This window comes from Thunnus thynnus, chromosome 8, assembly GCF_963924715.1.
Source record: "Thunnus thynnus chromosome 8, fThuThy2.1, whole genome shotgun sequence".
Classification (NCBI taxonomy): Eukaryota; Metazoa; Chordata; class Actinopteri; order Scombriformes; family Scombridae; genus Thunnus; species Thunnus thynnus.
Window position 1 is genome coordinate 34,744,901 of NC_089524.1, and position 21,508 is coordinate 34,766,408.

The 21,508-nt window shown below is 41.3% G+C and overlaps 2 protein-coding genes across 2 annotated transcripts; both read left to right on the forward strand.

The window, feature by feature from the left end:
* Positions 1-360: 360 nt before the first annotated feature.
* On the forward strand, positions 361-9,699 carry dohh (deoxyhypusine hydroxylase/monooxygenase). The gene is made up of 6 exons (XM_067598046.1): positions 361-481; positions 3,095-3,201; positions 3,452-3,619; positions 3,837-3,913; positions 7,286-7,541; positions 8,348-9,699. The coding sequence occupies exons 2-6, from the start codon at positions 3,096-3,098 to the stop codon at positions 8,656-8,658; spliced, it is 918 nt and encodes a 305-aa protein (XP_067454147.1). The 5' UTR covers positions 361-481; position 3,095; the 3' UTR covers positions 8,659-9,699.
* Positions 9,700-11,232: 1,533 nt separating this feature from the next.
* Positions 11,233-21,264, forward strand: rsph4a (radial spoke head component 4A). The gene is made up of 7 exons (XM_067598045.1): positions 11,233-12,720; positions 14,417-14,639; positions 14,990-15,271; positions 18,861-19,310; positions 19,392-19,536; positions 20,713-20,830; positions 20,938-21,264. The coding sequence occupies exons 1-7, from the start codon at positions 12,614-12,616 to the stop codon at positions 21,167-21,169; spliced, it is 1,557 nt and encodes a 518-aa protein (XP_067454146.1). The 5' UTR covers positions 11,233-12,613; the 3' UTR covers positions 21,170-21,264.
* The last annotated feature ends 244 nt before the right edge of the window (positions 21,265-21,508 follow it).

The following is a 21,508-nucleotide window of genomic DNA, read 5'->3' on the forward strand; positions in this document are numbered from 1 at the left end:
TTAATTGACTCTGATACACTTAAACAGGTAAAGGAAATCCTCTGTGACCCACCTCATATTCTGTACTCTGAGTATGAGCTGTTACCGTCAGGCAGACCAGACGGAGCTCAGTAGTGTAAATCGGTTTAAAAACTCCTTTGTGCCTGTATCAGTTGGAATTTTTAAACAGTCGCCTAAGCAGAGGTTACAGAAGCTGTACTGCAATACAAAACCACAAACTGATTGATGCCTCTCAGTGTGTATTTGTATGTGTGTGTATTTTTATGTACTCTCTACTGTTTTCTGTTTGTTGCTGTTGGGTGCCCATATACATGACGGATCAGTTTTCCAATTTCTGAATGGTGAGCTGTAGAAATACTTTTATTCTGAAAACTTCCCCTGGAAGCCTCTCTTGCCAGCGGAAGTTGCAGGATTCGAGCATGCAGCAGTCGCAGCAGCTGCCTGAGCTGTTTGAATATACCCAGTAGTCTAATCTCTAAAGGTAACCGACAAGTTTTACTCTCTTCACTGACGTGTTTTGGTGTATGTGAATTCGGTATGAGCTAATTGTGAGGAATGTTTAGGGAGAGTTAGCGGAAGGTTTATCTAAGGAAGCTAACAGTTAGCTTCAGAAGGTCAGTCTTTCATAACCTCAGCTGGTAAATTAACGTTACGCCAGTGGACTGAAACGTGGCTGGCAGCCTTGTTTTGTAGTGTTGAGGGCTGTTGACGAGATGAAACGATATCGCTAAACAAATAATTTATCATTAATATACAGTAAAATACACCGCAAGTCTACACCCAGCTGCCATGTGTGTCAAGCCATACATGGCAGCTGAGTGTAGCGAGAGTAAGTGAATTGAAGACTCATGATAGAAACCTTTATACAGTCTATGGTAGAAATTCATTTCAGTGTTTAAACTGAAAACTCTAAAAGTTTTTTCTTTAATTTCTTTTAAAATTGGCTTGGCCTGTGCAACAATGGAATGTTATATCTCAGCAAGCTGTAATAAAAGTAAACACAGGTCGTAATTGAAATTTTGGTTTCTTACATATGACGAGTTCTGTCTGATGTAATGCACAGGATTCGTTTATTTTACAGCATATGTTTTAAAAACACCTCATATCGTGATATATTCACAAGGAAATATCCATATTAATCCTCTGATGACTTTGTTTGCAAGCTTAAAATTGATTTGCGATGTTTGGCAAGTTAGAAGCAAAAGAACTGACCGCATGAGCTAGTTTACTGAGCCAAAAGTGATGTCTTTGGACTGCTTATTTTATCTCTTTAGTGCTCATAACCCCCAAAATGGTGAGATTTACAATGATATGAAGCAGAGGAGAGCAGCAAACACTAAAATTTGCACCAGTCAGTGTTAATTAGCTCAGTTGATTTTGATAAATTAATTGTAATTAACCTCTTTAAGCTGGTCTGGTATAAGTCGTATTCAAACGAATCAGGCGGTGCGAAGAAAACGCCGATCCCCCATTCACTTGAAAAGGAGCAGTGTGTTTTGGCTGCTGACATTTGAGCTGTAGCGGCGCCGCACCGGCCTGCGGCCGGAAAGTTCAGCCGGGCCGTTTTTAGACCAAATCAGGCGGCGCGGCCTACCGCTGTAGGATTGAGCGGAGGTGTGTGGGGGTGTCGGCGTGTTATTTGTGCTCTAGAACGTAACTGCTGTGAAACAATCAGAAAATAATGTTTTATTGATCTGATTCACCGGCTTTCTCGCTACCAGCACTCCCTCTCTTCATTCATTCTTGTTGTCTTGTTCGACCACAGCTGATCTCTCGCAGGTGCTCTCTCTCTTTCTCTCGTCTTTTTAAAAATGTGTCGGGAAGCCGACAGCAAAGTCTAACTTTACTTGTACCGTTATCAAACGAAAAGAAACGTCCTCAGAGTTTACGGCGTTGATCAGTCTGATCTCCGGCTGTTATTGGCCAACTCAGCCTTCAGCCGCAGTGACGTCGGGTTGTGTTTCTCAAAAAGTTGAATCTAGCTCAACTCTCCGGCCGCTGTCCGTTGCGGCGCCGCAGCTGAAACGCACTTCCCCCATTCAAAGGAATGGCGTTTTCACCGCACCGCCTGATTTGGTCTGGTTTTGGAGAAACGCATCCCGACGTTAATGCGGCTGAAGGCTGCGGTGGCCAATAACAGCCGGAGATCAGACTGATCAGAGCTGTAAATTCTGCCATGAGGGAGTACAAGGGGGGGAGGACATTTCTCTTCGTTTGATAACGTTAAAAGTAAAGTTAAGCTTCCCGACTAATCTTAAAAATACGAGAGAAAGAAAGAGGGAGAGAGAGAGAGCAGCCGTGGTCGTGCGAGCTAGAAAGTGAATGAAGAGATGGAGCGCTGGTAGTGAGAAAGCCGGCGAATCAGATCAATAAAACGTTATTTTTTGATTGTTTCACAGCGGTTACGTCCCACATCCCCACATACTTCCGCTCAACCCTGCTGGGGTTCATATTTGTAAACAGTTAAATAAAATAGCTACTCACATGCTATGCATAGATAGATATAGATTTACCACTATCTAGGTATAACCACACAAATGAAACAAACAGTGCAACAATAAATATAGGCATAATCGATAATAGAATATATTTAATAGACAAATGATTATAATCTCTTACATTTATTCGGCAAACAGTGTTGCCAACACAGCCAGAGAAGGAAGATGGTGGATTGGGACCACAAAAACCACTCCACAGACTACTCACTAACTGGTCCGGACCACTAACTTCAGTGCCCCCAGTGGTAGTAACCAGTGATCTGTGTTACTGACCATGGTCAGTGGACAAATTGCTGAATTGACTACAGCCCCTACTGGATTAGGAGCACAACTAAACTGGATTCTAAACTGTGATTTTAACCATAAACAAGCTGTCATTGCACCAACTGACCAGCTGTGGTCATGCAAACTAAAGAGAAAGGAATGGGTTTAAAAATGTGAGCAGAACAGTGTGAGATATTTAACGGGAGAAGTAGTTAAAAGAAGAAGCAGCTCAAATGAACTGGTTAGATAATAATTGCAGGTGAATATGGCTTAATGCAGTTTGCACACCAATAAACCTAATGCATCCACCTGTCTTTCTCCCTGTGTTGCAGTATGGCCAGTGTTGAGCAGGTGACAGCAGTAGGACAGGTTCTGGTGGACCCAGGACTGGACCTGTCCCAGCGGTTCAGAGCATTATTCACCCTGAAGAACCTGGGAGGTACAGCCTATAAAACACATTGCTTAACATTGAAGTATCTAACATGTGGCTTGGAAATTAATTCTCTTTCTGCCCCTTGGTAATTAACAGCTTTTGAAATGGAACTTTTGGTCATATAGTAGGAAAGTACAATGACTCAGTAGACAACATGTATAGCCAAATTCACCAGAACAATTAATCTTCAAGATGAATACTCTAAAGAGGAAATCTGTGTAATGTCTTGCACTATGTTGACTGATTTGTGTGTCAGGTGTTGACGCTATAGAATGGATCAATAAAGCCTTCACTGATGAGTCTGCTCTGCTGAAGCATGAACTGGCCTACTGCCTGGGACAGATGCAGGACAGACGGGCCATACCCGCTTTGACTGCTGTACTCAAAGATACACAACAGGAACCTATGGTCAGGCATGAAGCAGGTATACACACATACTTAAATCTCCTTCCTGACACAAGCCAGACAGCAGCAAAGGATGTTTTCATGATTATAGTATGTCAAAAATGTGTTACAGCACACCATTACATAACAGACATGTATTTACTGTTCAGTAATTCATAGGATACTAAGAATTGAAACACCAGTGCCTTGTATCTCTGTATGCCTGTCTGTCACTCTGACTGTGTCTGTTTCTCTAGGAGAAGCTCTGGGAGCCATTGGTGATCCTGTGGTTCTGGATCTACTGAAAGAGTACAGTCAGGATCCTGTTGTAGAGGTAGGAACCTAACACTTAGCCTGAAATAACCAAGGCAGCGCTTTCACATCAATAAAAACCCAGAATGTTTATGTTTTCTTAACTTCAACAGCATTAAAGTGTACATGCTAATAAAGACAAAGATATGGGCTGCTATTATTTGCTGGAGGGATTTAACATTTTATCTGTCTGTGTATCTATGTATCTATCTGTCTGTCTGTCTGTCATCTTGTTTTTTGGGTGACACTTTAAGTCCCCCATTTACCATTTATATACCATATATAAACAGTTAATATAACAGTTAATATGGTTCATGACACGCTATAATGTACCTGTAAGCAGATATAAGTGTTTATTAATTTATTAGTCAACAACTATAACTCCTCCTGTGCACTCTTAAGTGTTTGCTGCTGTATTAACAGATACTGAATGACAATACGGCAAAACACAGATGCAATTAAAGCTGCAAGCAGCGTTGAACGGGCCCTCGCGCCTCCATGCACGTCAGGCTGCGGTGCAGTCGAAGGGCTTCTGTCACGGGCATGTAGATGTCCTCAGACCCGGGCTGTTTTTAGACAGTGCAAGAAGGAGATAAACATCACTTCCTTTGTCCACTATTTTGCCTGCTGCTGGGGCTGCTTCACTGAAATTTAGTAAGGGGCGCTACTCAGCCAGTTTGCATCACTGATGGAATTTTGTCATGTAGACGTGTTCAGGTCGGGAGTCTTATCAATAGGACTGTAGTCAACCAAAGAAAATCTTGGTCGACTAAAATGGTACATAATCTTCAACTTATCGATTAGTCGTGCGCGTGGGGGGATGTAATGGGACTGAGTGCACAGTAAACTCGGCAGCCACACATTTCTCTGTTCTGTATTTCTCTGTTTTGTGTCTTCAGGTTAGGCTAACCCATTGTTGCTAACTTTGGAGCTAACCCCCCATTTTTAGCATTTATTAACTGACACACTGTAGTCTGTACTGTACATCTACTGCCAGACTGACAACTTACTACTAACCTTTTCCTCTGCCCTGCTCGCATCCACCGTCACTTCTCTGCCCCTCGCTCTTTCCCACACGCTACGCAAACATACTCCTTAAAGGAGCCACGCTACCAATAGTTTCCCAGGCATGGACAGAGGTTGACTCACGTACCGGAACAGCACTGCACAGAGACTCCCAAACGCAGTCGATTTCAAATCAAAATCAAATATTAATTTTTTTTTTGGCCTGGCAGGGGTTCTCGTTGTGTCATTATGGAGAAACACAGATTTGGTAAAAGTTCAGTACGTTCAATAAACGTTGAGTATAGTTAGACTCAGCAGTCTCCATTAGGTTGGGCGAGTTCAAAGTTGTGAAAACAACGGGGGTGTTTTGAATACACAGGTAATTTGTTAGTCTGGACCTCCCTCCGCAGGAAATAATGGATTACTCCTGGAAAGCTATTGATGTAGCACTTTTCTCCTTATGAAAATAATACAGAGATTATTTGACCAATGAGAATTTAGTCGGACGAGAGCATATCGACCAACTAATCGACCAGTCGACCAGCAGACTACAGTCCTACTTCTCAAACATGCAAAGTTTGGTGCAGACTGGAGCATTTACAATAAAGTTATAGCAACTTCCTGTGTCATGGCGAAACATCAAATCTCAACGGTGTGAGGATGAGAATTTTCTGCAGGGTTAGATATGTCTGTCTTGCTCACACCTGTGTCACCAAAATGATGCAAGTTTTGGGCCCATTCGCTTGAATTTTAATTAGTAAATTGAAAACAAATTAATTTCCTAATTTTCATCAAGTCTCTTTTTAGAAAAGGAAAGAATTTTAACCCACATGACCTGGTGAAAGTTTGATTGAAATGTGTACTGTCAGGTGTGTAGAGACAATAAGTAACTGCAGCTGGACACAGAAAAATACTCATACACTTGAATGGAGAGTGTGAGTGAACTGACACCTTTTTGAACATTTACTGCTTCCACATAGTTTTAGATACAGACTTCATTTGAACTTTAAATGAGTCACGAGACTTTGACCTACAAATCTTGAATTTACATGTTTTTCTATCTTTTATTGTTTTTGAGATATTAGAGTTTGACTTTTAAAGTCTTTTCTTGCTCCTCCTGTGATTTTATAATGAGTGTGTATTGCGGAATGTTTCACAGCACTGAGGGAGTGACATCACCAGGAGCAGTTGGAGAGGAGGATTTTGAGTACGCTTTTTGTGAAATCTTGTGAATCCCATGACTTTGGCCAAATCGTACATTAAAAATCATATTTTTCAGTAGGAAATTTTGTGGCAAATCCATTCATACAGGTTTGAAAGTGGTCAGACTTATAGTTTAGACATCAGAAGCCTCTGTTTGACATAAAGTCCATGCCCATAGATTGCCTCCCCATTGATTTACATTGTAAGGTGTGATGTGGCACTGCAACTTTTGAGGGCTTATATAATCCAAACCATTCGAGTTGGGATTCTTTTTTTAATTTCCTTGTTCTACTTTATTATGATGAATTGGAGTTTAAAATGTCAGTATGGACATAATACATTAATTTAATAAATAGCTAAAAAAAAAAATTTTTAAATTGTACTTGTATATGGACAAACAGTACCCATATGACGAGTTCTGCTTCTGTACTGACTTCTTGCCATATGAGCTCTTTGGTGAACTGCTGCTTTTGTTGTTGAAAACTTGTGAAGGACTTTGAATTTTAAGGGATTATTTTCACCTTTGTATAATTTATAAAGAAACCTACCCTAAAATATTTGCTCTGTTGCAATGTTAAGGAAAAATTATTATCATGTATGGTTCAAGTTAGCTAAACTCATGCTCTTCAGTATTTAGTATACTAAGACTAAGTAAAAATTAAATCCATACTTGATTGAGATCCCTGCCGCAAATAGTTTGAGCCAAAAATATGAAAGCAAATGGAGGTATGTTAAAGGTTTGTTAGTTCTGATCAACTGATGGAGAGTGGTTCTTCTTTAGTTTGTATTTTGGACAACTCACAGACATTGATTAGATAATTCAATTTGTCAGGGACAACCAGTTCTTTTTTTAGTTGACAAAATGAATAACCAGCTAAAACCTCTTAAAAGTTGTTAAGACCACAGGATTTAATGAAAATCACAGCTTGTGCTTTGAAAATTGTCCCCAAATCACAATTTCAACATAAACACAATTCAGTGTACAAACTGTATTGTATAAACAATATAGCATATCACATATCATCACACACTGTATGCTGTTCTACTGTCCACCCACAACAAACACTGCTCCTTTTAACTGTGTTGTGACTTTGCTTCAGCCTTGAGTCTCTGCGTTGTCATGTCAGAAACATGTAAACAAAACTAATGTGTTATGTCACGTCATGTAATGTCCTCTGTCCTGCAGGTTGCAGAGACGTGTCAGCTGGCTGTTCGCCGTTTGGAGTGGCTGCAGAGTGGAGGAGAGAAACAATTAGAGGAAGGAAGCACAGATAAGAACCCCTACTGTTCTGTAGACCCAGCCCCTCCAGCAGTGAGGAAGAGTGTGTCAGAGCTGCGCTCCATCCTGTTGGATGAGAGTCTGCCACTCTTTGAACGCTACCGTGCCATGTTTGCACTTCGGAATCTGGGCAACGAGGATGCAGTGCTGGCACTGGGAGACGGTAAGATACACAGTCATATGCACTGGCTTACTATTGCATCTTTGTATTCATGCAGTCATGAGAAAACCCCAAAAAAGACCTGATTACCTTTAGTGATTTTCATGTTTTGACCCCAGTTTAAGGCTCAGTTTTCTTTGCGTCGAAACATGTGTATAACAATTAGCTTGGGAAACAGTTTAAATGCAAAATGGAAAATAACAATGCATTTTTGAGAGATGTTTGTTCTTTCAAACAGTGACGATGTGTTTCCTCAATGGGGTTTATGCTCCTTCATAAACAGAAAAAAAGGCCATGTAGTCAGAAGATTCAGAAGTGGAATGCACGTTTCTAATTTACATGGACATCATTACATTATTAACATGTTTGGCTCAAACCTCTTGTAAAACCTAATAGCACATTTAACAGTAATGGTAGACTTAACATGAGTGATATAATTAAAAGATAATTACAACATTCAAAAGTAGTGTTATGTTTCAAAAACAGCTACACAGTTGGTTATGGTTATAATGGCAAACAGCTGTTTTTGGTGTGAGAATTGCACTCATTCAAATCATGATTTTGATATGAAGATGAATTGTTTAGCTTAATGAATGTATTAGCTGCAGCTGGGTTCTTCTTGCTGTGACTCTGGTAGAAGGCTCCATCGGAAACGGGAGTTAAGTGTTACTTCCCATTTAGGCGAATAGTGACTGAAGATGTCTTCTGCTTTTGACAGTATGAACTGCCTCTCAGCTTCCCAGTGAAGCAGCACTGTAATGTTGTTGACAATGTTTGGATCACCTGTCTTTTAACCTGTTTGTCTCCAGGCCTGCAGTGCTCCAGCGCTCTTTTCCGTCATGAGATTGGCTATGTCCTGGGTCAAATGCAGCACCCAGCAGCAGTACCAGCCTTGTGTGCAGCTCTGGAGCGTTCTGATGAGAGCCCCATGGTCCGGCACGAGGCAGCAGAGGCTCTGGGCTCCATTGGGAAAGAGGAGTGTCTGGCTGTGCTGCAGCGTTACCGGGAAGACAGAGAACGTGTCGTCAAAGAGAGCTGTGAGGTTGCTCTGGATATGCTGGATTATGAAAACAGCGACCAGTTCCAGTATGCAGATGGACTGGTTAGATTACAGGGTTAAAGGTCAATGTCAAAACTGAAGGGGCCTTCACTCAAATGTCTTCTTCATACTTTTACTATATACTATTGTATTTACAACATAGACAGCTTGACAACTCAGTGCTACGTCAACAAAACTACTGGATCTCTGGAATGAAGCTTTACATTATGAAAGAATACTCGGTACATGAATTCAATAATGAGTGCGGGAGTGAGCTCTCAGCTGTAGGATGTATAGGTGTTACAGTGGGGTGGGGCTGTGCACGGCCATTTCTGTAACTTTCCAAAACGGACAAGCAGACATTGACACCCACTTCATGCAGTGATTGGTCTGTGCAGAGATGAGAAAAGAGTCAGAGTTTGAACTTCACTCTCTAGCTCTTCTTCTTCTTTCATGACACAACTATTTCTGTGACTTTTCATGTGAACACTATGACTACCTCTTAGGAGAGACTGTCTGAAACATGCACTGTTATCCTCGAATTTAAACAATATGACGTCTTCCACCGTCCCCCTCCCCTCTCTGTGACGGTTGTCTGAATTCACATACAACATGAAGCAAAGCTCATCAGTCCTTACTCTGGCAAATTTACAGTAATATTATTTGTACTTTTTTTTGCAATAACTGATGTGTTCCCCAACTGAAACTGTGTCGGTGTCGCAGTGGAGTGTTTAACAACTCAGGGTTGATTTCTCTACTTTTCGAGAAGCATTTTTTCATAATTTCCCTCCAGCCCACATACTTTTTTCTGCTATCATTTGCAGTTTTGATCCAAGCTATACTGTGGTGTGATCAGGTCTGCTGCCAGTTCATTCTTCTCTAAAGAATAAGCCAAAGAGCGATTTCTCTGTTGTGGATTTACAGTATGTTGGGAAGTACACAGCCCATAATGTTTGGAAGGTTCATTCCATTAATCTGCTGCAGAGTGTTGATTAGCACTCCTATTACTTCATCACCATGGAACGTATTAATTTACAGGTTGGAATACAATTAGCATCTTTTATCATGCACAGCCAGCTGTGTACTGTATATATAAAATTAAAATAATGTTGTATACATTTATGCTGTTGCTCATGATCTCAGTTTCACAAAATGTGTGTCCCCAAAATTATTTGTGCAAGGGAACCTTTCTTCACAGGGTCAGGGAACATACAGAAGCATTATGTCCATAATGTGAAAAAGCTCTGGGCTGGGACAAAGTGACACCAGTGAAGGAAATATTTAGAGTATGAGTATGGCCCTTCCTCACACAGTTAATTTAAGAATGAAGTCTGTCCTACTTTGTTGAAACCAAGTCTGTCTCATAGCTGTGTTGCACGTAACTTCCCTGTTTCAACTTCACATTCAGTGGTGGAAAGTAACTAAGTACATTTACCTAAGTACTGCACTGAAGTAGCCTACAATTTTGAGGTACTTGTACTTGAGTTTTTCCATTTGATGCTATTTTATACTTTCACTCCAAATATTGTATAATATTGTGTGAGGGAAATATTGTACTTTCTACTCCACTACATTTATTTGACAGCTTTAGTTACTTTTCAGACACAATGGATAATATAACAAGCTTTTAAAATACAACACATTGTCAAAGATGAAACCAGTGGTTTCCAACCTTTTTGGCTTTGACGTCTTACAAAAAGCAGTGTGTAGTCGGTTTCTGATGTGTGAGTTGTTAACAGCTCCATCAAAACATGATTTCATTTCAATAAATGTTCAAATGATCCAATATTTCACCAAAAATCAAAGATTAGAGAAAAAATTCAAAAAGTGAAAACAGATTTGTTAATCAGAGCTTCCTGTCCCATTAATCATCTCATGACCCTCAGATTTATCTGGTGACCCTTTGGAGGGGCCCAACCCTTAGGTTGGGAACCACTGGACTAAACTAGCTAACTGTATATAAAGTAGTTCAAACTAGCGTCACTTCCAGCAGCTACAACAGTAACATGCTGCTTACACAGGGATGCTTCAGTATTAATAATCTAATGATGTCATAGTATATCAGTCAGAGGGTCCAAACAACTACTTTTACTGCAAATGTTTCATCAAGGACTTCTACTTGTAATGGAGTATTTTTATATTGCTGTATTGTTCCTTTTACTTAAGCAAAGGATCTGAGTACTTCTTCCACCACTGTTCACATTTCATTTGTCTGCCCATGGAAATCTAATTCCATTTGGTGATAGATGGAGTACTTTATTAAACCCAAAGCGAAATTTAAAAAAGAGATGCAAGATTTCATATTTTCAGTGTGGTTTGGAACGTTGAATTGAGGCCGCTCCTCCAATTTGTGATGTTGTGTATGGTCAAGGTGTGGCTGATCCGCTTTTAATTCAAATCAAACTACCAAACTACAAACACTTAGTGCTCGTTTCGTGATATTTAATATATCTTTCGTTTACATACAATTTAAGACGTGGTATATTTAAGCAATATTACACGAGAGTGTAAGCAAGCGCCTCGTTCCTGACCGCATCACTGTCGTGCCAATAATAAGGTAAAGCACACCCTCGAGTATAATATTGCGATTATAAATTTACCAACAAAATAAAATATATACACAAAATTTATTCATATTGTGGGGCAGTTCACTCTAAAAAAAAAACAAAAAAAAACTTTGTGCTTTTGTTATCTCCGTTTCCATGGAAACACATGGGGTATGACTAATACCTGGAAAACAATCACTCACGTCAGTAGAATCCTATGTAATAAAACCAAGATAACTATTCCAGCAAGTAGGTCGACCCTTAGTAACGACCAAGCATCAGAGGCGATTTGTGGTCCCTGTTAAGTCAGCCAGCCTTCAACTTCACCTAATGCTTTCTGGAGTTCGCGGCATTTCCCAAACTGGATAAATACCTCACATATAAACACAAAACCGCTTTGCTAGCTCATTCTCGTTGTAACTAAGATATCCGCTGAAAAAAGTAATTTTTCCATGGACAGATTTAGCTACTTTGTCCGCAAACTTCACAGACATTTTTAAGCTAGTAGTGCCGTGTCACCAGCACAGCTGATGGATAATGCTTGAGTAGAAGTGTGTGAGTAGAGTAGAACTTGTGTATGGGGATGCCAGGCAACGATAGAGAAGGGAGAAGGGCTCGGGTTTTGTGTGTGTGAGTGTTTGCGTGCGTGTGTAACTCGTCCCACAGTTCAATCCAGTTTCACAAACATAAAAGAAAGACAACAGAAAACTCCGCTCCTGGTTTTCACCGCAGACCCCCCCCCCCTACAAAAAAAACCCCCCAAAAAAACAAACGAAAGACACTAGCAAAGCAACACAGTAGATAAAAGAAAGCCAACACAAACGTCAAATGGGTCGGACCACCGTGTTTAACTATATATCTTCAAACATTAGTTACAGCTGAAAATGAAAAAAACAAGTTTGCCAAGTTCACATATCTCCGCAATTCTAATCAACTACCAGACGTCTACCCAGAAGTGACTGTTGTTGTTAGCGCAACGTAACAGTCTGTAGTTCTAATGAATGGCAGAGTAATATTTTTAGTGATGAGGCTTTTTTCATTTGAGCACGGCTAAGTGTGTTGTCATGCTGATTTGAGCACGTTCTAAATGTCTAGTTGATCAGTCAGATTGCTTGGTCGGAACTACGTGTTGTATAATCGAAGATTAAATTATTATTATTATTATTATTATTATTATTGTTATTGTTATTGTTGTTGTTGTTGTTGTTGATTGAGATCAACCTAGAGTTCCGTTTCTGACCGTTTTTTTCATCAGCGCGTGCCAGCGTCCACAGCCCTAGCATTCTGTTACTGTAACCATAGCAACAAGTTGGGGTCGACACTGCCGCTGCTTCCCCGTGACGCTGTTATAACATTGGTAATGTCAGATAACTATAAGTTTTAAACGTCTTTGACCGTCTTTTAGTTACCTTTAGTCAATTTTTGTTTCAAACTGACAGTCTGTTGAAAGAAAAACGTTCAGACAGAGAAATAAACAAAGGTGAAGAACAATGGACACTCAGGATGGAAACCAGGACAGCAGTCAACAGAGACTGCAGGCAGCTGCCTCCTTCAAGGCTTTCATGTTGAAAAACAGCACCAAAAGCAACCTGGACCTGTAAGTAACGTGCGTGATGCCGTTAGCTCAGGATTTCAGGACATGTTAGCTAGTTAGCGTGCTTGGGCACAGCATGGATGTATAAAGAGAACAGCATGTAACATAAAACAATAGCAATAGAGGAGCTTAAACCTGCAGAGAACCGCTAGGACTGCTCTCCTTTTTAAAAAACAAAACAAAACAACAACTTTTATTTCCTCTCTTCTGTCTTATATGTGATTGTTATATGATGCCTCTCTGTTGTCTTCAAAATAAGTGTTTAATATTGTACCATGCCATTTATGTTTGTATGAACTTTTCACACATTTCAATAAAGGTTCTGTAAAACAAAAAGCAATAGCATTAGCCCCACTAGTAAAATACAAAACACGAGATTATCACTCCAAAAACATATCGAAATAAACGCCTTACATTAAATATGTTATTTAAATTTGACGGTGTGTTTACATCAGATATGTAACACAAAACATGGAATTAAAAAAGTCCTAACTTCCAGGTAAGCTATCTACCAAGGGTCAACAGATGCACACGGCAGAATGAAGGTCGCAATTTTTGACACAGGCCGTCAGAAATTGTGACGTTACAGCAGGTATTCTGAATAAGGTTAAACAACAGGCTTTTGTGTAGTTGATACCTATGAAACAGTGCCCCCTACTGTCACAATTTACGGTAGTCAGAAAATGATATGTAACCTTACACCGATAATAGGCCATTGACAGGTTTAGTCAGTTATCTGGACTTTGCTGTGTAAATTAACTTCTAGAGCCACCTGAAAGATTCAACATTGAGTCATGATGATGGGCTACAAGGAATGATTCGTCGCTAATTTTTCCATTTATCCAATAAAATGCAATTTTTCCTAATCTGAAGGTAAGGTCTTTAAATAGCTTTTGTCTGATCAACAGTCCAAAACCCAATGATATTTCAGTGTTATGTTAATTAAAATGATATATAGAAACGCTGAAAATTCTCACTTGTGAGAAACAAGAGACACCAATGCTTAAATTAAATGATGAAATCATTTGTTTATTATCAAACTTGTCAGTGATTATTTTCTGTTGTCTGACTAATAAATTAATCAACTAAGCATTTCAGCACTTTACTAAAAAATGAAATACACAAAATGATGATTGTCATCAGTAACTTTTCAGGTGTGAAGTTTATATTCAGCTGCTCCAGTGATTTTGGACAATAGGGTCAACTCAGCTAGAGATGATGATGTCATTTGGTGACAACCGGTGTACTTCCACTGATATTGGTTACTTATAGTCATTAATGCTGGTTTATAGCTATGAAATAGAACATGCGTGTCCCATTATGGCTGGTACCCATTGCTAACCATCTTCTCAGGATAATGACTGTTCTTTACACTGGTTAATTGGTATTATGCTTATGTGCTTATCCTCTGCTTATAGTATGTATCTGTTCTTAACAATAATAAATACAAATAAACATAGCGATTGATGTTTCATACATATATATGTGTATATATATATATATATAGTAGCAACTGTTTGTTGAGCTGCCTGTTGGTCTTAAGGGAGACATTTGTTCAAATTCACAAAATAAAACACTAAAGCTATACAACCTTGTAGAAATTATATGTGTGAATTCCATTTCTGGTTGGACATTTTCTTAAAAATGAACATAGGATGGTGCAACTGTAAGGAAGTAATGTTGTTCTTTTATGTTACAGCTATGACCACCTCACCCAGTTGCTGATCAAGGTCATGGATGAGCATCCACAGAATGTGGTAGATGTGATTGAGGATATGAGCTATGATGTGAAGCGGGGATTATTTGAAGACAAGTGGAGCACCTTACGAGACCTTCCACAGACTACAGCTGCTGAGCGGCTGGCTGAACATCAGCGCCTGCTGTTTTCTCGGCCAGAAGAGGCTGACCATGAGGAGGAGCTGGTAATGGCCATGTAAACTTACACATTTGTTTTGGTGATTTGTAGGGGAAAGGGCACATAGACATTTCAGCTTACCTGTGCAACATTAGATTGAGAATTGAAAGTGTAGATTTCTCATGAAGCCAGGTTACATATCATTCAGCAGCATTTTATTGATATTAAATCTGTTGTCTGGTGTTAGATGTGAATGCCTTCCTGGATCTTTCTCTGGTCAGAGATCTAAAACTTGTCACATGTGGAAATATAGCCATTATAATGTAAATAAGACCCTTACAAGCCTTTTCACCTGAAAATATATTAAAATAATATGTGGTTTATGTTATGTAACGTGGTTTATCTGTCTTCCATCAGGTGGAAACACCTCTTCCTAATGTAAGTGAGATTGGCTTCTACATGGAGCAGGCTGGAGTGGGTCTGGGCAGAGAGGAGATGCAGAGGGTCTTCCTTGCACTCAAGCAGCTTGTTGAGTCCCAGGCACTGCAGCGCTGCCGACTGTGGGGCAAGATTCTGGGCACAGAGAGCAGCTATATCATTGCTGAAGCTGAGTACAGAGAGGGTGAGGAAGAGGAAGAGCAGAATGCAGAGGAAGCAGCCAAGGAAGAGGAGAGAGAGGCTGAGACTCATGAGAATGAGGTGGGGAAGTGGAAAGTACTTCTTTAATCAGTCTTCTTTATTTATGTTTTCTTTAATCTTTGCGCAATTATTTAATCTGTTCATTCAAACTTAATGCTTCCTCCATGTTTACCTGTTTACCTAGTAAATTCAATTTAATGTTCATTTCCACAGCATTGATTCCATTAATACAACCACTCTTCTGCTCTCATTTCTTGCAATGGTTCTGTTCATAGTCTGACTGTGTCCCTAGCTGCCATTCTCCACTGGTCCTCCAGAGGCCCTCAGACTTTTCTCCCTTTTTTTTTGGAGTGGACTGGGTGGGAGAAAGCTGTTTTGAGTTGTATCTTTAAAGACTTCTGGCATGATATCATTTAAGATGCCTTTATTAGTTAGACTGTATTCATTGTGTTTCTGGGTTTTGGTTTTCTGTTTGGCCTGTGTTTTTCCTCCTGTGTTCATGTACTCCTCCTCAGCCTGCTTTTCCCTCCACACCTGCCCTGTGTCTTCTTCAGCCAATCAGCTCTTTTACTGTTCTCCTGTTCCACCTGCACCTCATCCCCTCGTCAGTTTAGATTGTATTTAAATCCTGGTTTTCAGTTCAGTTTTGTTGGATCCTCTGTTCAATTTGTTCAGCCCTGCGTTGTTCAGTTTTGCTTTTGACTTGCCAGCTTTGTTTTTGCCTTCACAAGCCCAGAATAAATATGTTATTCTTCAGCCTTGCTCAGCCTGAAGTCGCATGCATTTCGGTCCACCTACTCCGCTCTGCATAACAGAAGGATCCGACCAGTCATGAACCCAGCAGGGCAACAACTTTTTTCTAAAAAAGTTTCTGAGTTTGATTGGACTGTGGCAAAACTCATTGCCTCTCACTCTCATTAACGTACACCGCTCCTGGAGACGATCTGTGTACAGCAGCAGTATTTCAAGGAGAGGCCGTGGGCAAGTCATTTTGTTCCCTACCTGGATGTCATCCGTGATAAGCTCAACCATTTCCTGCAGACCAGCTCACTTGACTCTCCTATAGTGTCCAAGCCTGCACTCCAATCTGTTCACAACCAACCTGTCACTCAGATAGTCAGGCTCAGTTATATGGCATCATATTATATTATATTACGGCACTGGGGAGACCTCAATTTGCCAGACAAGCCTCCAAGCCTGTCAGCCACCAGCAGCCATACCATCTTGTTTCCTCCAAGCCTGTCACTCCTGCCTCCTCTTCACTTTGGCCTGCACCTGGGACTGCTAGCCTCTAGTCTACCTCTGCCTCTGAGTCGGCTAGCCTCCTGCCTCATCATGCTCCTCCAAGTCCAGCCCCAGTCCCCACAGACACTGTTGACTGGACAAGGCAACCAAGAATGGACCCAGCAGATCAACTTCTCTTTTTGGAAAAGATAGTGGTGCTTTTTATCACCACTCCTCAGCGCAAGCCTCAGCTGTGGAGGGAGGTCTGGATCCAGAGCAAGTGGTTTGCAGACAGGCCATGGATGAGACTTCTGTATCCCCAATATGACACCTTTCTGGAGTGTTACCTGCAGTCCAGCCCAGCTCCTTCATCTGAAGTCCCCAGTTCGACAGAGTCTCCACTCCCCAGCACCGCAGAGTCTCCGCTGCCCAACACCACAAAGTCTCCACTGCTCAGCGCCACAAAGACTCAGCCCCTGGTTCCCAGCTGTCAGCTCAAGCACCAGCCCTAGAAGCAGCCCTTCCTGCTGTTGCTGCTGTTTGTTTTTGCTAGTCATGTATCTATTGTTGTTGTTGTTGTTGTTGTTGTTGCTGTTGCTGTTGCTGTTGTCGCTCTGCTTCTCTGTGTCCCCCCCCCCCCCACCCCCTTCTCTCTCTCTCAACCTAACCGGTCAAAGCAGATAGCCGCCCACCTAGAGTCGGGTTCTGCTTGAGGTTTCTTCCTGTTAAAGGGGAGTTTTTCCTCACCACTGTCGCCAAGTGGTTGCTCGTGGGGAACACCTAGAAATCCCATGCTAGCACCCATAGATGTCTTATTTCATTTTTTAAAAAACCTTCTGAGCACTTCTACTGTATCACTGAACACGCTCTTAGTAGTCTGTTTGGATATGCTTACAGGATATGTCCTTTAACTCCCACATAAATCAAATCTCAAGGACTGCCTTTTTTCACTTAAGTAATATCCCAAAAATCAGGCACATCCTGTCCCAAAAAGATGCAGAAAAACTAGTCCACGCATTTGTTACTTCTAGGCTGGATTATTGCGATTCCTTATTATCAGGCTGCCCTAACAAGTCTCTAAAGACTCTTCAGCTGGTCCAGAATGCAGGTGCATGTGTACTGACTAAAACTAGAAAAAGAGATCACATTTCTCCCATTTTAGCTTCGCTACATTGGCTTCCCGTAAAATCTAGAATAGAATTTAAAATCCTTCTCCTAACTTACAAAGCTCTTAATTGTCAGGCACCATCATATCATGAAGAGCTCATAGTACCGTATTACCCCACTAGAACACTGCGCTCCCAGAATGCAGGCTTACTGGTGGTTCCTACAGTCTTTAAAAGTAGTAGGCTTAAAACTTTCCTTTTTGATAAAGCTTATAGTTAGGGCCGACCAGGCTCGCCTTGGATCAGCCCTTAGTTATGCTGCTAGAGGCCTAGACTGCTGGGTGACTTCACATGATGCACTGAGCTCCTCTCTCCTCCTCCTCCTCCTCTCCATCTGTATGCATTCATGTAACATCAATGCATGTCACAAACTTTGCTTCTTCCCCGGAGTTTTTTTTTGTGCTTTCTCATCTCGCAGGAAACCCTGGGTTCTGGGCTGAGCCTTCGCGGTCTTTCACAGTCCTGTTGGCATCCTTCCCTAGCTGCTGATGTGTCGTTGTTGTTATGATTGTTGTTATTCTGTCCCCCCTCCCCCTTTCCCTCTTTCTTTCTCTCTCTCAACCCAACCGGTCAAAGCAGATGGCCGCCCACCTAGAGCCGGGTTCTGCTTGAGGTTTCTACCCGTTAAAGGGGAGTTTTTCCTTACCGCTGTCGCCAAGTGCTTGCTCATGGGGGAATTGTTGGGTCTCTGTAAATTAAAGAGTACGGTCTTGACCTGCTCTATGTGGAAAGTGCCTTGAGATGACTTTTGTTGTGATTTGGCGCTATATAAATAAAGATTGATTGATTGATTACAGCGGCTGTGGCTCAGGAGGTTGTCCACTAATTGGAAGATGGGCGGTTCGATTCCCTGCTCCTCCAGTCTGCATGTCGAAGTGTGCTTGGGCAAGATACTGAACCCCAAATTGCTCTTTATGGCTGTGCCATCAGTGTATGAATGTTTGTGAATGGTTAGTTCCCCCTGATGGGCAGGTTGGGACCTTGTATGGTAGCCCCTGTACCCATTCAGCGTATGAATGTGTGTGTGAATGGGTGAATGTGACGTGTAGTATAAAAGCACTTTGAGTGGTTGGAAGACTAGAAAGGCACTATATAAGTACAGTCTATTTACCATTTTAGTTTTTGATGACATCATAAGGGTTATTTCCTAAATTTTTGAAAGCTTCTTCCAGAGTGTCCCTTCATCTTTACAAGTTAAAGAAGAAGAAATTAATTGGCTAGGAGTGATTTTTCTTATCTTGTGGTGGCTTTGTTTTCAGATGGATCCATTTCCTCAGTCGACCTATAAACCCCCACCAGCTGTGCCAAAGGAGGCAATAGGAACAGGTGCTAACAAGTTTCTTTACTATGTGTGCAAAGAGCCTGCTCTACCATGGGTGAAGCTTCCTTCAGTCAGTCCTGCCCAGATAACTGTTGCTCGCCAGATCCGTAAATTCTTCACTGGGAGACTGGATGCTCCAGTTGTTAGCTACCCGCCTTTCCCTGGGAATGAAGCCAACTATTTGAGAGCGCAGATCGCTCGGATCTCTGCTGGCACTCAAGTCAGCCCCCAGGGCTTCTACCAGGCTGGGGAGGAGGAAGGTGATGAGGAAGAGGAGGCACCACGGGACAGCTATGAAGTGAATCCTGACTTTGAGGGTGTTCCAGTCTCTGAAATGGCTGAGTCTTTGTCTGCCTGGGTGCATCATGTTCAACACATCCTGAAGCAGGTACAGGTCTGATCAAAGCAGCCTTTTCTCTGTTGGTACAGTAGGTGAGCTTTTCTAATGTGCAAGCATGGACTCCTTTAGGGTCGCTGTACTTGGGTGAACCTGGCTGTGAAACCAGGAGAAGAATCTAATGAGGAAGGAGAGGCTGAGGAAAAGGAAGAGGAGCCGGATGAGCCTGAGCCAGAGGTCGGACCCCCTCTGCTCACTCCCCTCTCCCAAGACATAGGTCAGTCTTTGATTTTGGCCATTTTCGTTTGAAACCAGTAAAGGTAAACAAGTATTTAATTTTCACTGGGGATAGGAGGACATGTTTCCCTCACTTTTTAAAATACACTACAGGCAGCTGTCCAGCTACTCTGTTCACATCACACAGCCCAATAGAGCTTAAAATAGAGGGAATGGTTAGCATTATTACATGATTAATATAGCAGGTTTGACTATAATCGTACACATTGTTTATTGGCCTAGGGCTGATAATTAGACTGTTGTTGAAGCTGACCGTTTCTTTTCAATGATCTGTTGGTTCTGTGCTGATGATGAGGTGTTGAATTGAGGGAACTCAGATAGCCATAAAATTATCTCCTGTGCCGCTCCTCCATGTGGTTTCTGTGGTTGCAGTGGTCACACAGCAAGCTCAAAGTTCAGCCATCATCAACTCAGACAGCTGTCATGGAAATTCTTTTGACTGATGTATCAAATCTCTTACTTCATGTAGCATGAAGAGAAGGACACTACAGCATTGTGTTCTTTGGCCACCATCTTCAGGATGCTGGCTATTATACCATCATGAAAACAAGATGAAGGAAACACTTCCTGCTTAGTTAGCTACAGTTTACCAATAGAATGGCCTGGTTCATACTAGTTGCTGCATACGTTCTGGTTGTTAATCAGTTATATTTAACTGGTAGGGCTGATTGCCCTCAGCACTTCCTCTGTGCCGATAACTAGTCAGTAGATTTCCGCTGGCTCTCTTATTAGCTGACAGAGGCAAGTACCATTGATTTTCCACTAAGGTAACACATGCAACAATAGAATTAACACAGAAATGGCAGCTACTTGCTGCTGTTGTGTTTATATTAAGAGACAATGGCAGCTACAGCAACTGCTTGCTGTCTGAAAGCAAAGGACATCACTCTTTGTGGTAATGGTAAAAATACAATATAATCTATTATAAAACATCAGCTCTGTACCAGTGAAAATAAATGAAATTTTAGGTAGGGTTAGTGCACTGAATAATGCAACAATTGACATTACTGGTAATTTTTGTTTGAACACTTTTATAGCATTGACACACTAACTTTTTTTGGTTGATGAACCTATGACTTTATTGTATCCCCTCCACTTCTGAAACCAAACCTATGTTCTTGGAGGCATCTAACTGTTTTTAGTGTTTGTGCCTCAGAATTGTTCAACACCCCTCCCTGGAGTTCCAAGATTTCCTCCGCTCTCACCTCTCAGCATGCAGTAGCTGTGCTGCGTTCCAACCTCTGGCCAGGAGCATGTGCATATGCTTGTGGAAAGTATGTGAAAAAAACAGAACATTCTGACTCCCTTTGTTTGATTTCTCACAGTATACTGAAGGCAAGGTTGCAATTTACAAACAACCATGTGCTGTCTCTTCCTTTAGGAAGTTTGAGAACATATATGTTGGATGGGGTCTGAAGTATTCAGGGGAAGGGTACAGCCCACCAGTCCCCCCGCTACCACAGAAGGAGTGTCCCAGTGGACCAGAAATCACAGAGGCCCTGGACCCAACGCTGGAGGAGGAGCAGGCACTGCAAGAAGCTTTAGAGGAGCAGCAAGCTGCCCAGGGGGAGATGATGGACACAGACGAAGAAGAGGAGGAAGATGATGACTGAGAAGAGAGTCACACATTTTAAATAACTATTTGATCTGTCAAGTATTTATTTGTAAGTCAATGGCCAAATAAATCAGTTTGCTCGGTGGCATGGTTTGAAGTTGTAAAGTCATCTAAATACAGCACAGTTCAAACTTTGAAGATGGCAGTGGTGTACAGATGAGGCAATGCTTACAATGATCCACAAAATGATCAAATAAAAAATATAAAAAATATTCATCTTACAATTTGTAGAAGTAACAAAAGAAGTTAACCAAGTTAAAAGAAGTTAACCAAGAAGTTTGGCTTTTTACCTGTAAATTTGGTTTTATGAATATGGCATTTAGCCAGTAAAATTAAA

What these genes read in the sequence shown, in the direction of transcription:
- dohh (XM_067598046.1), top strand. Translation starts at nt 3,096, where the DNA reads ATGGCCAGTGTTGAGCAGGTGACAGCAGTAGGACAGGTTCTGGTGGAC. An exon ending in CACCCTGAAGAACCTGGGAG is followed by an intron (nt 3,202 to 3,451) that starts GTACAGCCTATA and finishes TTTGTGTGTCAG; the next exon opens with GTGTTGACGCTATAGAATGG. An exon ending in GTCAGGATCCTGTTGTAGAG is followed by an intron (nt 3,914 to 7,285) that starts GTAGGAACCTAA and finishes TCTGTCCTGCAG; the next exon opens with GTTGCAGAGACGTGTCAGCT.
- rsph4a (XM_067598045.1), top strand. Translation starts at nt 12,614, where the DNA reads ATGGACACTCAGGATGGAAACCAGGACAGCAGTCAACAGAGACTGCAG. An exon ending in CTGACCATGAGGAGGAGCTG is followed by an intron (nt 14,640 to 14,989) that starts GTAATGGCCATG and finishes GTCTTCCATCAG; the next exon opens with GTGGAAACACCTCTTCCTAA. An exon ending in CTGAGACTCATGAGAATGAG is followed by an intron (nt 15,272 to 18,860) that starts GTGGGGAAGTGG and finishes CTTTGTTTTCAG; the next exon opens with ATGGATCCATTTCCTCAGTC.